This window comes from Dicentrarchus labrax, unplaced genomic scaffold, assembly GCF_905237075.1.
Source record: "Dicentrarchus labrax unplaced genomic scaffold, dlabrax2021, whole genome shotgun sequence".
Classification (NCBI taxonomy): domain Eukaryota; kingdom Metazoa; phylum Chordata; class Actinopteri; family Moronidae; genus Dicentrarchus; species Dicentrarchus labrax.
In genome coordinates, this window is record NW_026136710.1 from 24,013,243 (window position 1) to 24,034,601 (window position 21,359).

At 40.8% G+C, this 21,359-nt stretch overlaps 1 protein-coding gene and 1 long non-coding RNA gene across 3 annotated transcripts in view; both read right to left on the reverse strand.

The window, feature by feature from the left end:
• Positions 1-21,359, reverse strand: part of LOC127370398 (uncharacterized) — a 143,636-nt gene that overhangs the window by 104,265 nt on the left and 18,012 nt on the right. The gene's annotated exons all lie outside the window — the stretch shown is intronic.
• The window catches only part of slc12a2 (solute carrier family 12 member 2), a 70,842-nt gene that overhangs the window by 39,856 nt on the left and 9,627 nt on the right, over positions 1-21,359 (reverse strand). For both annotated transcript variants that reach the window (XM_051412262.1, XM_051412261.1), the window contains exons 2-4: positions 5,577-5,696; positions 4,574-4,649; positions 2,915-3,010 (exon numbers count right to left, since the gene is read on the reverse strand). In XM_051412262.1, the coding sequence (XP_051268222.1) occupies positions 2,915-3,010; positions 4,574-4,649; positions 5,577-5,696 (292 nt within the window). The remainder of the gene's footprint in view (positions 1-2,914; positions 3,011-4,573; positions 4,650-5,576; positions 5,697-21,359) is intronic.

Here is a 21,359-nt window from a genome sequence, read left to right on the forward strand (position 1 = left end):
GAAATTAATCAATTATCTAAATTACAAACATGTCTTAAGGACATAAAATCCTGGATGACCTGCAATTTTCTGATGTTAAACTCAGAAAAAACCCGAAATTCTTGTTCTTGGCCCCAAAAACCTTAGAGACTCATTGTCTAAAGATATAGTCACTCTAGATGGCATTAACTTGGCCTCTAGCACCACTGTCAGGAATCTTGGAGTTATCTTTGATCAGGATTTGTCATTTAACTCCCACATAAAGCAGACCTCTAGGACTGCCTTCTTTCATTTACGTAATATTAGAAAAATTAGACACATACTATCACAGACAGATGCAGAAAAACTAATCCATGCATTTGTTACTTCAAGGCTGGATTACTGCAACTCTTTATTATCAGGTTGCCCCAATAAGTCCATTAAAACGCTCCAATTAATTCAGAACGCTGCAGCACGAGTACTGACAGGAACTAGAAAAAGAGATCACATCTCTCCTGTACTAGCTACTCTGCATTGGCTCCCTATAAAATGTAGAATTGAATTTAAAATACTCCTCCTCACCTATAAAGCTCTTCATGGTCAGGCCCCTTCATATCTTAAAGAGCTCATAGTACCCTATTACCCCACTAGAACACTACGTTCTCTGAATGCTGGGCTACTTGTGGTTCCTATAGTCTCTAAAAGTAGAACAGGAGCCAGAGCCTTCAGTTACCAAGCTCCTCTCCTGTGGAACCAGCTTCCAGTTGTGGTTCGGGAGGCAGACACCCTCACCACTTTCAAGAGTAGGCTTAAGACATTCCTCTTTGATAAAGCTTATAGTTAGGGCTGGATCAGGTGAGTCCTGAACCATCCCTTAGTTATGCTGCTATAGGCCTAGACTATCGGGGGATTTCCCATGGTGCACTGAGCTACTCTCTTCCTCTCTCTTTCTGCACTCATTCATGTCCCTTTAATGCATGTTACTAACTCCACTTCTTCCCCGGAGTTCTTGTGCTTTCTCGTCTCGCAGGTTCTCATGGATCCTGGTGGAGCCTCCTGCCATGGTCCTGCTTGACTGCCATTGCCAATACTGTTGTTGCTGTGCACCTGTCTGTCTGTCTGTCGCTCTCTCTCTCTCTCTCTCTCTCTCTCTCTCTCTCTCACCCCAACTGGTCGAGACAGACGACCACCCACCTAGAGCCGGAGGATCTGTCCTAGGTTTCTGCCTTTTAACAGGCAGTTTTTCCTTGCCCTTGTCGCCAAGTGCTTGCTCATGGTGGTACTGTTGGGTCTCTGTAATTAATGTTAAAGAGTTCGGTCTAGACCTGCTCTATTTGAAAAGTGTCCTGAGATAACTTCTGTTATGAATTGGCGCTATACAAATAAAATTGAATTGAATTGAATTGAATTGAATTGAGATGTAGATTCTCACTTTCAAGAGGGTCCAAAATTGTTACTATAAATGCAAGAAAAATATTTGCCAGAATTCCTTCCCACAGCAATCAGTGTTTATTGTTCATTTTACCAGCTGTTCACATTAACTCTTTTTAACTCATATTAACCAATTTGGGCGGCTGCGGCTCAGAGGCAGAGCGGGTCGTCCGCTAATCGGAAGGTTGTTGGTCCGATCCCCGGCTCCTGGTGCCACATTTTAAGTATCCTTGAGCAAGATACTGAACCACGAATTGCTCCTGATGCTGTGCATCAGTGTGTGAATGTGTATGAATGAGTTAGTTTCTGTTTGATGGACTTTACCATCACTGTGTGAATGTGTGTGAAAGGGTGAATGTGGCACGTAGTGTAAAAGCGCTTTGAGTGGTCAGAAGACTAGAAACTACACTATACAAGTACAGGTCCATTTACCATTTGTATGTTTTGATCATGATTATTTAATTATTGCTAATTTAATTTTATTCATGTATTTATTTATATTTAATTTGTGTTATTTGCAGCTCATGACCATGGTCACATGGTATAGAGCATCAACAGAATTTACAGTAATAAAATAATAGCACACGGCATGGCTAAAGTACAACAAACGTTCTTCAAAAAGGCCACTACGTTACACCTCTGGCTTCTATCCAGCCCTTTATATCTTCCAATGACCTTAGGAATTCTGGTGTTGTTCACTCTAAAATTACAAACAACCTGCCTGTACTCAGAGTCAGGGATCAACAGAGGACCTATCTAGCTATTAATGACTAGCGACAACAAACAGAGGGGTTAATTTTAATCATTCAGTCAAGTCAATTATTACATTTTTGGTTCTCATGAGTGACTGTGTCGACGAAGCACTAGATTATGTGTGAGTATATTTGAATTCAAGCATATAACTAACCTTTAAGGCTGCAGTAGGTGACGTTTATAAAAAATAACTTTTAGTCATATTTGCTGAAACTTACTATATCCTGACAGTAGAACATGAGACAGATAATCTGTGAAACAATCAGGTTTCTCTGGCTCCTACTAGTGCTCCTAATGGATAAGAGTCTCGTTCTGTTCAAAAATTGAATTTCTACTTCAGTAGGATTTATTCTAAACTTTTTTTTCAACTCAAAATGAACTAATTAAGAGCCCATCTTGCCCCATCCAGCGACTTGTCCAACCACCCAGCTTCCATTCACTCCAACACACTCAGTGTGTGATCTCATTGAATCTCTTCTCTCACTGAGACGACTGCGGGAAATGTGTGTGTGCATCTTTATGTGGAATCAGATGAAAGAAGGGTGAAACACACAACACTGCACCGTGATGGATAACTGACAGCTGGTCACGCTGGTTAAAATCACACATGTAGATCACCTCATTTCACACCAAACAGCCAGAAGAGGCCGATGTGAGAACTCTGCTGCTCCATAGGAGGATTTAAGTAAATCGCTGGTGTTTTGCTTTTGTGACACACGCTTTTCTGACTACAGACATGCTATCACTCGAGAAAAGAAAGCGACATATATACCTCCTCGTACGAATCCGTTGGTGGCGATGGCGGAAGTGGAGAGGCCGGTGATGGTCGTCACTACAGAAGCCATTGCAACGATCAAACAGGAGAGAGCTGCGGAATAAAACACATTTTAACTTTTACAAATCTTTTGAATGAAAAGAATGTGCAGCGCTGTTAACAGTTCTGTAGCTGCCCATCCAATCACTCTGTGGCTGTGCTGTTATGGAGCTCCCAGAGTCTGCCACATGTGTCACATTGTGGTGATATTTCACATCAAAGTGGAGCGTTATCACAAAGTGCTGTGGTGGTGGGGGGCAGTGGGGAGTTGTGTGTGAAGTGAGAAAGTAACTGACAGAGGGAGTGCTGAACACAGGGTTGAAATGAAATGACCACCCAGTAAGCATCACAGTGTCAATAAATATGGGCTGTGTATCACGTTGCTTAGTAACTTTTATAGACGGTGACATTTGAATTTGTCAGTTATGTGCAGTCTTTGTCACATCAATGTAAAACATTGGCTGTGTATCAAACACTTTGTTTCTCTGCAGCCTGGATTATCTAGCACCAGTTGAAAGGAGGTATCAAAATGAGTTCTCTTCTTAGAATATACTTTTCTTTGGAGAGCATATCCTGATTTGACCCATTTTGTCTCTTATCTCTTTTATTCCCGGAATCTGTGTGGTTCAATTTTAGTTCATGTCTTGTTATCTACAGCTTCCCATTTAATTTCATAATTTGTTGAATTTTTATTTTATAATGGAATTTAGTTTGTGGTAGGGGTTTAAGAAAATATTTAAAAATATATTGTTTTGTGATTTTGTATCGATTCTCAAAATCATTGTTCATTTTTGTGTTAAAATCAGCAGTGTAAATGTAAAGTGAGGGCTGTGATGTTGGGTGTCACAGGGACTGTGATGAATACAAATGCAGATCTCACTGTTCTGGTTCTGTAAATAAAAGTAAACTTTTTGGGGCTTTTTATATTTTTTAAACACATTTAAACAGATTCTGAAGTGTTTTTACATTTTACATAGGGCTGTGTATTGACATGAATCTGGCAATACAGTATGTATCATGATACAGGGGTTTTTTAATCTAATTTTAGGAAAACTGTCAAAGTATAAATAAAAAATCTGAGTTAAAAAAGTTTACCAGAACAGTGGGATCTGCATTTGTATTAATCACAGACAGGGACTGTGATTAATAATATAATTATAATAATAATATAAACTTGTATATAATATAACTTGTTGGTAGCCACAATCTGCTCCAACTCTCACATCATTACTGATTCTAATCAGTCTGTAAGGGAAGCAGGGCAGTGCACTGACCACTGGTTGGGGCTATAATGGTGTGATAAGACAGAGCATCAAAACTGATTTACCTGATTTGTGGTAAAGTGGTAATTATGGTAAACCTTCCACAAGGGACTTCTTAAAAATGTCAGACCTAATGTAAGATTGTCTACTCTATTTGCTCCTTAGCATGGTTTTGCAATGCAGAAAACAAATCTTACACAATCTACCTTTTGAAGCAACAGTGTTTAACCACAGGCAGATTGCACACAGTTTCCCATGTCCAAAACACAAACACAAGGCAGGATACTGTAAACATAGTGAGAGCAGAATAATTGTTTCTAAAATCTACCACTCTTCATAGGTGATCTCTCCTTACCAATTCCAGACTGACCCACGATCCATGACATGCGGATGAAGAGCATCACACCCCAAATGTTCAACATGCATCGAACCTGCAGAGAGGAGGGACTGTTACTGTGGGCTTGGTTCAACCAGACATCACTCAAGGAGATTATTTTAAGAAAATACCTATACTACTGGATACAAGCCATTAGAAAACAAGAAACATGAGAATTAGTGTGAGGTTTATGTAAGAGAGGAAGTAAGGACGTCTGCCAAAATAAATACAGGATGATCATATCCAGACACGTCTTAACATGAAAACTTCTGACTGTGCTGAGTGTCTGAGCGTTTAACAACCAACCAACCAGTCTGAGCCTTCTGTGGTTCACACTAACGGTCCAAAATCCTTAACAGAGTGTCAGCTGCTTGCACATACAGTTCAAATTGTATAGTGGCACACTTATCACCTGTGACCCACTTCACTGAGTTTAACTGAACACTTGGACATTTGAGCATATGTGAAATATTCCGATCAATGCAGATGTCAGATTCGTTGGTACTAATTATAGCTTGTAATCTCAAAAACTTGGGACATATGTAGAACCATTGATGTAATGGACAAACCGTACAGCCATTTCTCTCTTTCAGTATGCAAGCTGCAAAATTTAAAGAAACATTTAGTTTCAGTTTTGCTTGTGTAATGCTTGTATTTGTTAACTTTTTAAAAATGATCGTAGTCCCAATGTCAGACCCTGCACACTGCCCAGAGGTTGACGGCCAGACGTGTCCCACACACAGCAAAATAGGAAAATCCAGGCAGAAGGCTGCAGGATACAGACACTGCCACACACTACTGGTGGGTCAGGAGCGATGAGAGGTAATCCCTCTCAATCATTTGTACACACTGAAAATCCTACCTAGCATGTCTTTAACAGTGCTTGTAGGTAACTTTACTAGAAGAAAAAGGAATATCTTGGAAAAATAACTGATGAAAACAACATATTTATGAGTACAAAAGAAAGTCAAGTTTAACTTACCAGCACACCTTTGACCCAGCCAAACTTGACCACTCCTTTGGACTCTGCTGATTCTTTAGCAGCAGTCTCCTCAGCCGGGGTCAACTCATCACCATTGGCAAACCCATCCTCAAACGGTTCCTACAAAGCACAGACAATAGAATCATTCTTATATGAGGACATAGACTGTGGAGAACCAAGCCCACTTTACAGACTGTTTGAATCCTGAATACATGGCAACCTTGGTGCCAGGGCATTCAAATGTGGTCACATGGGATGAATCCTGGGTGTAGCTGCGGTCGGAGAAGGAAGAAATCCAGCTCAATCAAGCACACACCCCCAAATATACTTATCTTTTTTGACTTTCTCCAAAAAAATCCTTTTCAAAATCAAGTAGAAGTAAAAGTAAATGAAAAAGTTTGGGACTTTTCTACATTTCTAAGTGAGATTCGGGCCGGTTGTGTGTGGTTTCACTGTGCGCTGAGGGAGAAATTGTGTTTTCAAGTTTCAAACCATCTTGTAAGAGAGTAAAGCCTGCTCTGTGTAATGTTCAAAGGACTCCTGGTAAATGGGAATGGTAAAACATGTAGGGATCTGACGTGACTGTATTTTGTGATATCTAGGCCAACTTTAATGAACACCACTATATGACTTCATGAAATTACACTGAAAGACAAAATAAACCCCTCTGGCTGACAGGTCTAACTGGCTCTTTAAAATGGACTGACACACAGACAGAGCATGTGTTTAATACACAGGAAGCTTCCCTCCTGTGCACAGATAATGTTGTGACGTTGGTGGCCTCCCTGCTAGAGGTCGTTGGGTATACAGCGTATTGTCCGCCCTGCATTTATAGCACTCGTAATGACCTCGGGATGAATACAGGATGTCTGCAAACCAATCTTTTGTACTTATTCTGAAGCTTTACCACCATTTCCTCCACTGGCCAGAGACACAAAAGGTCAGTATTTTATTTTCAATGCAATCATTAACTGCCATAAACAAGCTCACGTTTCTTTAGTGAATTTAGTGATGGATTCTAAACATCTGAAATGCAGCAGTTAAGTGTTTCTTAATAAATTAGACAGTGATTGCGCCAAAAAGTTCTTTGAGCCTGGCTGATTAGAAAGTTAAAAATAGTTTCATTGCTGGTTTTTCCTCTGATCTATATTAATATGTTCAGCAAATGTCAAGGCAGTGTAAGACATTATGTAATATATAATGCACAAGTTAAGGGTGGCACTAGAGGAGGCCATCTCCAAAGCCACACATGTCTCAGCATATGGGCACAATGAACACACTCACTGTTATGTTCACATTCAGTGTTCCTCAAAAACACGCATTAGGCATATCCTTGATATCAAGTGCATTTCCTTCCTCATAAAACATTTGCAAAGCTGATTTTCTTTCTTTTTTTTCTTTTTTTAAATGTACTTTAAATCCAGCATTGTTTACATCCATTTGCTTCACAGCATTCGTTGGTGCATTGCAGCATCTCTCGCAGTGTTAGCAGCACCTGTTCTGGTCAGTGGAATAGTGTGGTACCAGTTGTGCGTGTGTACAGAAATAATTCATGATCAGGCATAAATATTCTCTAGACATCCTGTTCAGGTGTATAAATTACATTGGCATTTTGAATGTGTGTTTTTACATGGGCATTTCATATTCAGAAATTGAATTGAATTGATGGGAGAATAGTTTCCTGACACTCATTGATGAAGCCGTAGCAGTTGATGTTATTGAGTCATACCAGAGGCATTTAAAGACTTAGTGTGCATTTTTACCCTGACAGGCTAATGTATTAGGCGTAATAAATGCACATATTTAAAATGAGATGGTACAAGATAATGTCAAAGAGTCGTTTTCCCACATTTCACCAACAGATGGGAGGCATTAGTTTAGTAATATTTTATCTCTCATGAGGAAGAATCAATCTTAATCCAATTCACGAGACTCACGGTACATGACACCCACAGCTTTAGATTACAGAAACAACGTATTCCATCTACACTCTCCCTCAGGCTCTGTTACACTCTGTTGGGCGTGTTGGTGTTATAAATTATCCAATAATGCTGGGCCTTTGGCATGCACTCAGCTGAGGGAGGGCTTGAGCATCACTTCACCTGGGCCATCTGTCAACATGAACACCCTGCCTGTGTCCCCTCAGTGACTCAGCAGCACTGCTGAGACCTGGAACATGGCAGCTAGACGGTCTGTAGAGCCAAAATCCCTCTCCACGTCCGGGTTCACTTCTGTTCCAAAATGTATTTTTACACTTAACAGGATCCCTTTAATCATTCATTTGTCTTCTTATAGGCCCAAACACAATGTCAGGGTATTCTGTTCAGCTAAAGGGGCAACAATTCAACTAATTGGACAAATATAGTCATTATCCTTTTATTGATTTTCAGATATAGCTCCATTGTGAAAGACAATTTAAAAGGGATTTATTTATTAGTCAATTTATATATAGAAATATTTAACATATTAACAAGCGTGTACTACTAACCCTGTGTGAGTGCTATCATTGCTTTATAGCCTGGTTAAGCCCTTTGTCAGAATCCGAAGGAGGGTCACAACTTATCCTGGGAAGGAAAAAAGGCTGAACAGGACTGCTAGGAAGTAGCAGCAGGATCCCATTTTACGGCTAATGAATTAGGTGGTATCAGATCGGTAGCCAAACACATGTACCTGACCATATGCCACATTTTGGGCAGTATCTGTCAGAGCTCTAAAATGTATATCAATGTATTTACTTGTTGAATTTTGTCTTGCAAATAAAGAATAGCAATATTTAGCAACACTGCAATAGGTAACTTTTGACAAAAAATACATTTAGTCAAATACAGACACTAGGAGACTCAATAAACTATCTTCACGTATCCAGCCCAAAGTGGTAGGTGTCTTTCTTGGTTCCGATTGGTTGTTTTGGTTGATTTTTTCACAGATTATCTGTCTCATGTTCTACTGTCAGGATATAGTTAAAGTTTCAGCAAATATGACAAAAAGCCGTTTTGATAAAAGTTACCTACTACAGCTTTAACTCAAGTTTATGAAACATATAAAATAAGGATACCTAGTTAGAAGGGATACTGTATATCCAACAGTTTACAAGTAGTAACTTCACTAGTTACCATCCCACCTCTCTTTAATAAGACAATACAAGGATGTGCACTATTGCTCAATCCTAAGGTATGTTTATGACCAGAGGCAACTAAGTAAACTAAATGTCAGATATCAAAACACAGAAATCAGTAAGGGTAAAAATAAAAATCTTGGCAGGAGCTGTGTTGGGATCAGTCCAAAAAGATAACCAGCAGGAAATTAAAGTAAGAATTCCAATAGGCCAGACAGTGTGCTTTCACTGTGAGGATCTGACTCTACATGAGTCACACTCTCATCCTTTAATTTGAAATATTTTCTGTGTAACCCATTGTTCTTTGTAAGAAACCCCACGGGAGTCCAGAGAGGGGAGGGCTGTGACCCTCTAAATGTGAGCTAATGATATCAAGCTCTGGGTAATGACGCAGAGTCTACGTTAATAGGCTCCAGCACATACACATGTAATGGCTACAGACACAGAGAGACAGATCAAGACTTTAGAATTACAGTACAAATAACCTTTGACTCATTTGACAGTTTTACTTATTTGAGCACTGACTGAATTGTGTTTGCAGCACAATATATGTGAAGCTCTGCAGGCTGGTACTGTATGCTTCAAGGTTCATTATGCATAAATTGAACTAGGTTGTATGTTGTGTTGTCTTAAAGGCGTAGTGAAAATCCTGCCTCCTCACAGGCTGTTGTACTTGGTTTTAAACGTAAAAAGTAAGGTTGCAGGATAAGGTGAAATATACTTTTTATTGTGGTGTGTTATTTATACTACGGACGTTTTCCTTGCTTACTGTATCACAATACGTTGCAATATATTGAATTGTAACCCCTGTATCATGACACATATTGCATGACCAGATTCTTGGCAATACACACCTCTAGTACCAGCTATACAAACATGAAATAAAATTGGCAAAATGATGGTTTCAATCAGGGGCTACCTGACCACAGAAACAAACTGAGCTCCAGCACACCTTTGTGTGGCAGGATGTTAGCTTACCACATTTAAAGATAATTACATCTGCTTCTGCCACGAGTGATTGAATACAGCTGGGCAATGGGACAACACATTCTTAGCTAAGAGTGATGTCAGGTCATGCTGCTGATGTCATTATGCAACATTGAAATTAAGGTCTACTGCCCTTGTGCGGCATTAGGGACACCGTCGACCAGGGAGCATCTGTTCAGTTGATTAGTGGAAGCGGGTCAGCCTTGATGCCAGTTCCAGTCTGACTGTCTCTTCATGTTATCTCTAACCAGACCAACAGGGTTCCTAACATTATGAGTATTATGAGCAGTTTTGTTATATTTTCTATTTTTCTGTCTTCAGATGATTGAAAGAATGCTTCAACACATAAGGTCTGTTTGCTGTGGCTTATTTATCTTATTGACACCAATGATGTTAAAGCTCAGGAATGTAGAAAGACTGGATCCTCGGGATCATGGTCACAACCTGTAGACAGTCTATAAACAAAACTAGAAGTAGCACTCAGATTGCAGATCTCCGCCAGGCAACAGATGGTGAAGCACCTACTGCAATCCCACCACATCTGCCAGATGCAACAAGAGATTTAATGCATGGAACTGTACTTTATGCTTTGAATAAAGCTTTTTGTATAGTAAAGCTTGTATAAGTGTGAGCATCCCGCTGTTTAGGAGACTGACACAAAAACCTGAATCCTGGTCAATTTCCTTCTGCTTCAGTGACGTGTTAGAGCTGAAACTGTTCAGAGTCGTGCTTGGATGGAATCTGCATTTGATTTACAGCGTTTTGTTGATGTTGGGGATCAAGCGAGCATGTCCACATCTTCCTGCCACAGCAGTTCCACACTAAATGGATCTAAATTACTACAACAGACACTAGAGCATGTCGTCCAGACCAGTCCAAGTGCCCTTGGGCGCGATAAAGAACCCCAAATTGCTCCCGATGGCTGTGCTGTCGGTGTGTGACTGTGTGTATGGGTGAGCTCAGTATCATCATAAACTCCTTGGATAGAAAGCACTGTATCGCTCCTGAAAAGCAGTTGGCACCTTGCATGGCAGCCTCTTCCATCAGTGTATGAATGTGGCAAGTGTTGTAAAGTGCTTTGAGAGGTCGGTGGAAGAACTCCAATAATTAGTCAATTAATCGCCAACTACTGGGTACTACTGATAGTCAATCAATTTGTTTTGAGTCATTTTTGGAAAGAAAAGTAAAAAGTCTCTGATTTCAGCTTCACAAATGTAATAAGTACTCTATGACAGTAAGCTGAATATCTTTGGTTTGGGGACAAAACAAGACATCTGAGGACATCCGCTTAGGCTTTGGGAAACAGTAATAAAACATTTCCACTAGGGATAGGGCCGATCCGATCCAGTATCGGTATCGCGGCCGATACCAGCGTAATTCACGTATCGGAATATCCCGATCCAACCTGCGCAGATTTCCGATATCCATGAGCCATGTCTGCGCTTTAACGTTGTCTGCTGAAATGACTCCACAGGTGATTCCTGCCGGCCAGTCTGCTAGCTGGCTGCAAACTATGGAATGGATTTCCTGAACGGAGGCGCGGGTCAATGAGACAGAGTTATGAGACACGCCTCCGCTCAGGAAATCCATTCTGCAGTTTGCAGCCAGCTAACAGGATAGCATTGAGCAGCATTGTGGCTAGCCAACATGTCCGCTGTGTGGAAATATGCGCGCGCAAGCGTGTGTTAGATGTTTACAGTTATTGCACTTTTCTTATTTTTCAAGACTCAAATATTTGACATTTTGGGAATTTAATAAATATTGACATGACAATCAATTTGAAACCCTTACAGTTGCATATTTGTTTTCAGGATGGGATTTTTCCTGTTAACAGGATTTCCTGTTTTTCTGACTTCCTTTTCTGACCTTATACTTACCTCAAGTTGCCTTTTGGGACATACATGCATACATACGTACATATCATACTTGCCTGTTGAGAGGAGTTTATTTCAGCCTCATATAAAATCAACAATAATGATAATAATATTAAAGCAAACACAGCTCTGGTATTGCAATAGTTTCGGTATCGGCCGATATCCAAATTCAGGTATCGGGATCGGCTCGGAAGTGAAAAAATGTGGATCGGTGCATCCCTAATTTCCACCATTTTCTGACATTTTATAGACCAAACAACTAATCGATTAATCCAGAAAAAGTTCCACAGATAAATTGATAGCCCTTGTTCGCAGACCAGAAAATAGCTTGTCATTTACCATCCAAGTTCATTTATACAAAACACCATCTTATTGGGAAGTAGACAGGAGCCACAAAATCACTGGGGAAGACTGAAACACTTTCAGTAATGTCAGCGAAAGCTGGAGGACAGCTACATCAGATTCTGTATATTAGGACACTTTGTCCCTGAGTTGACTTCCTTGCTCTATGTTAGGAACAGGAAAGTCAGCCCTCACATTCTTCCATAGTTTGGCGTTCTTCTTGTGCAACACCAGCTCTATATTCCACAGGTCTCGAGCTGACATTCTAACTTAAACTCAAGAACTATATCTGTCGTGTTGTCATGCGATGCTGAATGCACGACACAGAACGGTGCCAACGACACAGGATGAGTTGGTGAACATTATCTACATGGCTGAAGCAACACAAAGGCTGGCTTTGCACAACAATGACAAAGCATTGAGAGCTTAGCACACCAGTGCAAACCGCACCATGACTCGCCACGAAGGGCCCAGTTACAAAAAAGAAAACCTAATGTAGCAATTAGATATCACTGAAGTTAACCTTGGACAAAGACACTCGGAAAGTCAAGTGAAGTTTCAAGAAGACTTTCAAGGCCTACTAATTATCCTGTGTGACTTGACAAGAAGTGACAGCGCTTAATTTCCAGGAAACACTGGCACATTCTGCCGACTACAAACTAATAATTAATCATGATAAATTATCAGGACTGACGCAACACACTTAATCAAAAAACAAATAAGGCTCCTGTTTATGTCACTGAGGCTGGAACTGGCAGTTTCCCTCTGAACTACAAACCACATCATGGAAAAACAGGCACAGATCACTACAGGCACTGTTACTGAAGAGGGGTGTATGTTAGGTTGTGTAACAGTAGTACCTGTTAATTAAAAGCACATACTGAAAATTACTTCACAGCATCATTTAAAGTGAGAAGTTAGTAGACTGTTCTTTATTTTGCTCCTGACAAAACATGATTATTATTTGTTCATACATGTGCTGGTTATGCCTATTCATTTGTCATTTCCACACTCCTGAAAAGAGGTGAAAGAAAATATCAATACACTTGAGTATTGTGATATTTTGTTTTGTGATATTTGTATCAATTCTTTAATCTTACTGATTTTTGTGTTTAAACCTCCAACTGCTACATAGCAGTGTTGTAAATGTAAACTGAGGGCTACTATGACATTTTTTCTAAAATTAGGTCTAAAGTTTAAGAGTTTTTTATTTTTATTTCTTACAGTATAGCAATATATAGCAATATATAGCATCATAACCTCCGTATCGCAATACATATTGTATTAGAGATGTTCCAATACAATTTTTCCTTCCCAATATCGATTTCGGAACTTTGCGTATCAGCCAATAAGAGTACCTAACCAATACATGCGCATTCAAAATAGATAGAGATGGCTATGGATATAGTATTTTAGTATTTGTTAATAATATCTGTGCATTGGTACACTGTGTCTGATAAACTTATTAGTTTACACTGCAGTAAGTATCTTTTGAGCCGGGCTGATGGTGATGGATTCTCAGATACCTATTTCAGGCTGACAGGCCCCCACCCTCCCTGCATGACTCTATGGGTGAAAGAGAGGAACGATCGGATGTCCACTGTCCAAGACATCTCACCATTGTTTGGGAAAACCTCCCACCACTCAGTTCATTATTCTTTTACTGTGCTAAAACTCTCCCAGAGTTGGATTCCCTGCTGCCCACTGAGGCCTGTTGATGGAACCAAAATGGCCAGGCCTCACACCGCAGAGATTTTTGTTTTGGAATTGTGTCGAATTACTATTTGACTCTGGCGCGAACGTGAAAGAGGTGACGAGTGAGGCGCCGGCAAACAGTGAGGAGCTTTGTTACTCAGCAAGGTAACAGCATCTGTTAATGGAGTTGGACGGAGAGCGGGTTTTAGCTTGAGGTGGCAGGGAGTGTGTGTTCAGCACTGGACACGGGTGGGCACATTAACGTTTTCAGTATTTATCTTCTGTATTTGACTTATTTATTTCGACTGTGACACTATGTCCTGTAAGAGCATCAAGGTAAACCGTGAGATCAGATTTTCCTTAAATAATGTTATTAGATCTTATTCGATCTTATTAGAACGCATATTCTACCAGAAGCACAGAGATGCTTCTGGAACACAGCGTGGCTCTTCTGGTGGAATTTCGAGAATTGCTTAGAACAGGCATGATCAGCTCCTGCGACCACGGCAGAGGCGAACACGTCACAGCCATGTCCAGTGGAATTTAACTGTTAGGCTGTGGCTGGAGGAAGGATCACATCCTTAACTTAAGTAAAAGTGCTAATACCGACAAAATATTACAAGTACAGTCGGGGTACAAGTCGCTGCTGAAAAACATCCTAGAGGAAACTCTGAAACAATTACTTTTTCATTTTAAGACCTCTCTTTATTTACTGCTGCTCTTTAATAAAGCATGAGTATTTCTTAACCGGTCACTTGATTAATCAATGGAATAACCGGTAGAAATACTCAAATAATCAAAAGCTGCAACCCCATCAGTGTTCTTAAAAAGATAAGATAAGCATGTTGGTTGTTAAAAGTTTAGCGCAGTTGACTGGTAACTACTTTATCCCAGTGTGATTTGTGCTCCTGTTAACTTCTAACTTTGCATCACATGTGCTTTGCATAGATGTGTTTACAGGAGTTGGCCTCCAACAACAACTTATTTTGCAATTCAGTGCAAATTGGCCAGATCGTAGGCACATTCTGCCATACGGCTTGCATGTGTACACACAAGCACACATGTGGCAGCTTGTAAACATGTATATAAATGACGTCTGACAATTTTCCATGATGCTAACCCACAAGCTCTCAGGAAGTTGATTTTAGCTGCCTCCTCGTGAGACAGTCTGCTTCAATGAGCGGCGGGAGAGGCTGCTGCTGTCACATCAGACTGACCTCCAAACATCTTTGACTTGGTCAAACACTTCGCTTCTGAGCAGCATGCATGATATGTGGTATGTTGATTGATGTACACAGAAAAAAGCTCTCATTCTCAAAGTGTCCTCAGTTTAAGGTGAATAATTAAGAGCCGGGAACCTATACTTTCTTCTTAGCAGGTTATTGAAAGGAATAAGAGGCAGCTCATTTCCTGAGACAAGGCTAATCTGAGCAAAGGAATGAACACTCCTAAAAATGATTACTGCCTTTAACTGTGTTTTTATTATTTAGTGGCAATATATATTGAGGGCTTGGTATCATTTGAAAGATGTTGATACTAGTGCCAGTACAAAACCAGCTTTGGTACACAAAAACAAACTTTTTTATGTAAAACCTTTTTTCATCAAACAAAAGAAATCAAGGTTCTCTTGATCGTATCTAACGTAAAATATGTCCTTTTCATGTTCATGGTTCAGGAGGTTTCTACCAGGAGCCCAGTTATCCACAGAGGTCTCCTCTTCTCCAAAACAAACAGACCCGCTGATTAAAACCACTAAAAACACTGAATAAAGCAGTTCCACCTTAAAAATCACTGTTTCTCCCACGCTGTTGGACAGACAAAGGACGTCCCGGAGGGGCTGCGAGCCGAGCTGCTGCTAACGTTAGCTCAGCTTGTTTCTCTGATAACTTAAGATCCAGACGTCCGATGACTAAAATCCTTCATCTGGTTCAAATCTAGAGTTAAAAAGCACCAAGATCTAAACAGTGGATGGTAACAATGTGGCTTCAGACTGGATCAACAGTCAATGTATGACAGCTTCTGGCAGACAACCACAACACTGACGCAGGCACAAAGGGGATATGACACCATTGACAGGCGACCGGTGAAACGCAGCGTTACCTGAATAAAATGACAGATTTCTGTGAGTTTGAACATTGTTGGAAACATTTGGGATAATGGAAGTACACAACTCAACTACATATAGAACATAGCTCTAGCAGGATCGTGTGGGAAAGTTATGCCAACATTGACGCCTCGTGCTGTGACTGAGCCCCTGAGTGAAAATAATGAGTGTGCTTTGTGAAGTGCTGAGCTTAGCAGTGCTGGAGGGAGACAGTCGATCTGCCATGTAGTGCACAGTGCTGCAAGAGAGAGGACTGCAGGCAACAGGAAATTACATTATGAAGGTCATCACCGTCGTGTTCCTTAAAGGGGACTAAATTAGAAAGCAGGGGAGGGAATATTGGGAGGGTTGCTAGAAAATATAATTGTTACTCAAACCCACATTTGTTTCCTGCTCATTTCCATGCACCGCTGCAGCACTGGACTGAAAGATTTAAATGAGTAATAAACTGTGGTATTGTTTTCATAGGCTTTTCTCACACATTTTACAGATGTTTAACCCAAATGTTTAATTTGGATCTCACATCAAATTCACACCACTGAAAATGATTGCTTAAAGGCACAATGAGTAGGATTGGTGGGTTGCAGTTTGTAAACAGTCAAATTTGGTCATTCATCCTTTTTTAGCCCACTTTTAGCCCAAACTACCGCCAAGAAAACAATCCAACTTAACTGGAAAAGTAAGGAAGAAATCAACAACTCACAATGGTTGGATCTCCTTGTTTGTTCAACAGAACAACAAATCAGCTCTACAGTTTGTTACAGTATCCATTCTACTGCAGGAGCTAGAACAATACAGGTCACCACAACACACCTATAAATGTAAATGTAAGCATATAACTGGGGCAGATCAGAGATGGGAAGGAAAAGGGGAAAAGTGTGTATGTGAGTTTGAACAGAAAGAAGTAATAATACTAAAACATGAATCGAAACCTAATCAGATCATGCACCCTTATCACACACTTATTCTCATTTCTTGTACTCTAATAATTAAACTTGTTGTTTAAAAACTTGTTTATATTGTCTATAGGTGTATGCACTAATACTATAAAAAGTTAATAAAAATGAAAAGTTTTGCCCTCCTCCCTTCCAGGGTATTCATTTTGTTATGTTTCCAATAACTCCCATCAGTTGCAGTGTGATATGGTAAGGGTTGTTCTTACCATCTTACCACAGAAAGGGTGCTGGCCCAGTCATTATCCAATACTTTCCTATTTTCAAATCCAGATTCCTTCCTGTCACAGTCACAATTTCACTGACTGGTTGGAATGTAGGTCTGTAACATGTCATGGGGAGTTGGGTGTCCAGTGTCAGGGGCTGGTTGGAACTGACATTGCGAAGGCTAAACATGCAGTCTAAATGCTCTCGAATGTCTGGAGTGTTCCATCCCATTGTCTCACTAACGCCGCTACCTGTCGACCCATTCGATCTTGAGCTCTCAACCATTGCAGCGGCTCTCTCTGCCTGTAAAGACACACCTTCAAGCAGGTAACCCGGTTGGAATAGAGATGAAAATCCCTGCTGTGCTAGGCTAGTGTGTCGAGTCAAACAGAGTCAAGTCAAGCCATGTCCACCAGAGACCAGAGATTAGGAAGCATGTGGGCCACGACTAAAGAAGAGTCACCAGTTACATATTTTTATGACAACATAAATGCTGAATAGCTCTGCCCAATTTACACTGAACCTGTATGACTGCTGCCGATACCTCACCTTATTCTAAATGAAGGGGGGGAAACTCCCAAACTACCATCTGCTCCCAGTTTAATTACTGTACATGGAAGCTGGTACAAATGGTCTCTGGAGGGGGGGTGGGGTTGCTCTGCTATTTCTGATGTTAGGCTACATGTGACGCACTTGGATGTGGGGATAAGAAGGATGCCAGGTCCTCGGCAGAGAAAAAGCACACACACACTCTCTCTCGCACACAGAGGTTTACGAGCTGTTGCCAAACGTGTGTGTGTGTGTGTGTGTGTGTGTGTGTGTGTGTTGCAACAGCTGTAAGGCCATCAGCCATGGCTGATGCAGAGACAAAAGGACTCCCTCTCCTGTCAAAGGCCACACCAGAAGCCCAGGGCTTCCTTTGCTTCCTGTTTCTGTGTACAATATGTGCAGCAAACAAAGTGAAGGGGCAGCAGGGTAGACACAGGGGGAGGGAAAGATTTGCTCAGGGAAAAAAAAGGAACTTGTAACACTCAAACAGAGGTTCCATTGTGCAAGCTCACAGCATCTCCCATAAAGAGCAGCTAAGTCAACATGTGTACCTCACCGTTTGTCACCACTCACACCCTGTGTTTCTTCATTTTTGGATATTTTAAAAAAATCTGTGCTTTCACAATCACAAACATTCACAGAGGTGTGAGCCCAAACTTCGATTTCATGAGTAATTACTAGGGGTGGGTAAAAATATCAATTCATCAATGCATTGCAATATATTTTTTCCCAATTCAATATCCATTCATTAAATCCTCTGAATCGATTCAAGCCCCTGGCCAGTGGGGGCGATTTCTTACCTATTATTATTTTTAGGCCACTTCGGCTGCGTTTTTGCGTCAGGTCGGCTGCTAAGTGGCGCTATTATCATAAAAAGTGTGTTTAGGCTAATAACTTCTGCATAGTTTGTCGCACATTCAAAAACCTTGTATCCACGCGTTCGGTGAATGGAGCTGAATCTCCCCATATAGGCCCCGCCCACTTCCGCTTATAATGTTTTTTCGTTAGAGCGCGAAATGTCCTTAAACTACTTTTTCGTGTTCCTCCGACACGCTTTGTCCGATTCGCACGAAATGTTTCACCTAGCATCTGGAGACCGCCCTGACAAAAAGAGTAATTTGAACATTTTTGAAAATTAGCACTTCCTGTTGATTTTTCGTCAAAAAAGGAAGTGGACCATTTCTCCACATTGGTACGTCCGATTGACACCATCCTTGGGTCAATATTTCCTCTTCCTTAGGCACCGTGCACAATTTCAGGCCATCACCACTAGGTGGCGCTCTTTAAAATGAAGAAGTTTATATCTCTGCAACGGCACATGTGATTAAAATGAAACTTGGTAGGATGCTTGCCCATGGCTCCCTGAGGCCCACCGAAAAAGGAAAAAAAAAAAAATCACGCCACTCGGTGGCGCTCTGGTGGCAGTGTAAATCACTGTGCGCAGACCGTAATAGTTATGAATATGAAATTCACAGGGCACATGTAGACTGGTGCCTGAAGCTCACATACCAAAAATCGTGTTTGTCGTGTTTATAGCGCCCCGCACAGGATAAAAAAACAGCAGCAGCAGCCCCGGCGTCACTATTCACCGATATGTACGAAACTCGGTAGGCATGTGTAAGATGCCGGGACATACAAAAAAGCCTCTTGGACCCAAACCCCACGGGAAGTGGGCCATTTCGATTCTCATTTTCACTTTCGGCAAACTTTTCGCGTTGTATTTGAACGAACTCCTAGGGAATTTATCGGATATGCTTCAAAAGTTCAAGAGTACAGTCAAAAAATGGTGCTGATTAAAAGTTGTGCTATTTGTGCATGTACGTTGAAGGGCGTGTCCGTGACGTGCCGTCAAAGTTGGCCATTTTGAATTCCGTGCGCATTTTTGGTGAATTTTTCGCCTTGTATTTGAACGAACTCCTCCTAGGGAATTTATCGGATCTGCTTCAAAATTGGTCAGTACAGTCAAAAAATGGTGCTGATTAAAAGTTGTGCTATTTATGACTGTACGTTAAAGGGCGTGGCCGTGGCGTTCCCTCAAAGTTGGCCAGGTTGAATCGAATGTCAAACTGTGATGCTATTTCTGGCATTTAAGGGCTTCTGTTTTAACTTACTCCTACAGATTTTATCAGATTGACTTCAAATTCGGTCACTTCAATCTACACACATTGGTGATCAAAAGTTGTGCTATTTGTGACTGTATGTTTAACCAGTCGTGTCGAATTCCACCGATTGGCCATCAAACATAGTCCATCAAACATATAGTCCTCATAACTTCAGCGTACATGATCCAATCTCAATGAAACTTCACGTGTTTGATAACAGTCCAACCCTGAACACATCTACATGACAATATTCATGCCCTGAATCAGCTCTAGTGTACATAGTGCTGTCAAAATTGGCCAAAAATGACTTTAGAATATCTGTTTTTGCACATTATGTCCATAAACCAATACAATGAGAGACTTAACATAACTCTGCTGTCTACTGACCAAAGACGTGACCCTCTGTGACGCAGCGTATGATTTCCTGTTGAGTGCTTGTGTTGCTGCTAGCATATTTTTGCTGCTCAATCCAGTTAAATTTGTCATATTCTACATTGGATTGAATAATTATATACTTAAAGCTGCTGTAACTTTTATAAAATAACTGTCATATTTTCTGAAACCTTCACTGTATCCTGACAGTAGTACTTGAGACTGATAATCCGTTGAAAAACCAGGTTCCTCTGGCTCCTCCTAGTTCTCCTAACGGCATTTGGAAGAATCTACCAGGCCTGACCAAAAAAGCAACCAATCAGGGCAGAGAAATATTTCCAGGATTTTTTTCAAATTTAAGGTCTTTCCATGACTGGAAAACTACATTTCCAGGTTTTTCCATGTTTTCCAGGATGCGTTGGAACCCTGTTTTGATACTTTGGTTCAGTTTATCCTGTGCTCCAGTCAAGTTACGCAACGATAGTTATTACACAAAGGCCATGTCATTTAAAGCCTTGTATCACTCATAGAAAGAAACTAATTAATTTACAGCTGTATCATTGAGGTAAGAGTAAAACATACCGCTGCAGTTCACACCATCTTCTACAATGCAAGGCTAACCATAGGGACTACATACCGCGTGTAGGACAAAGTGGGTCACTGAAGAATAGCCTTTATTAATTTCAGCATCAAGTCCAGCTGTGGAATCTGAGGCTGGGTTTAGTTACTGACAATGAGATTGATACAGTTCACATGGACCAGTCTACCAGAAAGAAATAAAAGAACAACATTAGGAGCAGACATGATGGCTGCCTTCAACTGCCATATGTAGACAGGACATATAACTCAAGAATGTGTGTTTACGAGAATAATTATTGAGGGTACAATCAGTCCTCTCTCAACCCCCCCACGAGACCGGTGGCTGGGAGGCATTGACATTGCTCAACAAAGCCGGCAGAGATGACAACAGCAGAGCTTTAGAGATGCTGTTAACAGCAGCTCTCATTAGCAAAACTCCAGAGACACTGGACACACTACCACACACACACACACACACACACACACACAACTGTAACACAGCAAACAGCCAAATGAGTTCTAAATTCAGCATAATCTGCAGGGGTAAAGATCTAATAACTAGCGCTCACAAATAAGTAAATTGTGCTCTCAAATTTATAATCAGGCATAAAATGCACTGATGTCCATGATAACACGGCTCTGTGTTCACAGCAAAGAGCCTTAATCCAAAGGCATGTATGCACACATACATATCTCAGTCTGAAATCAAAAACAAACTGAGTGGCTCATTTACATTGTCAATGACCTGACAGCTTTCACTGTTAATCTGCACTGCATTACACAGCAGCATGTGTGCAGCGCAAACTGTTCAGAAACAGAGTTGTGGAGACAAAGAGGACAAATGCAAGAAACAATATTCATTCGTGGAGCTGTTACACTGGAGCAACACATCAATATTTAAGCA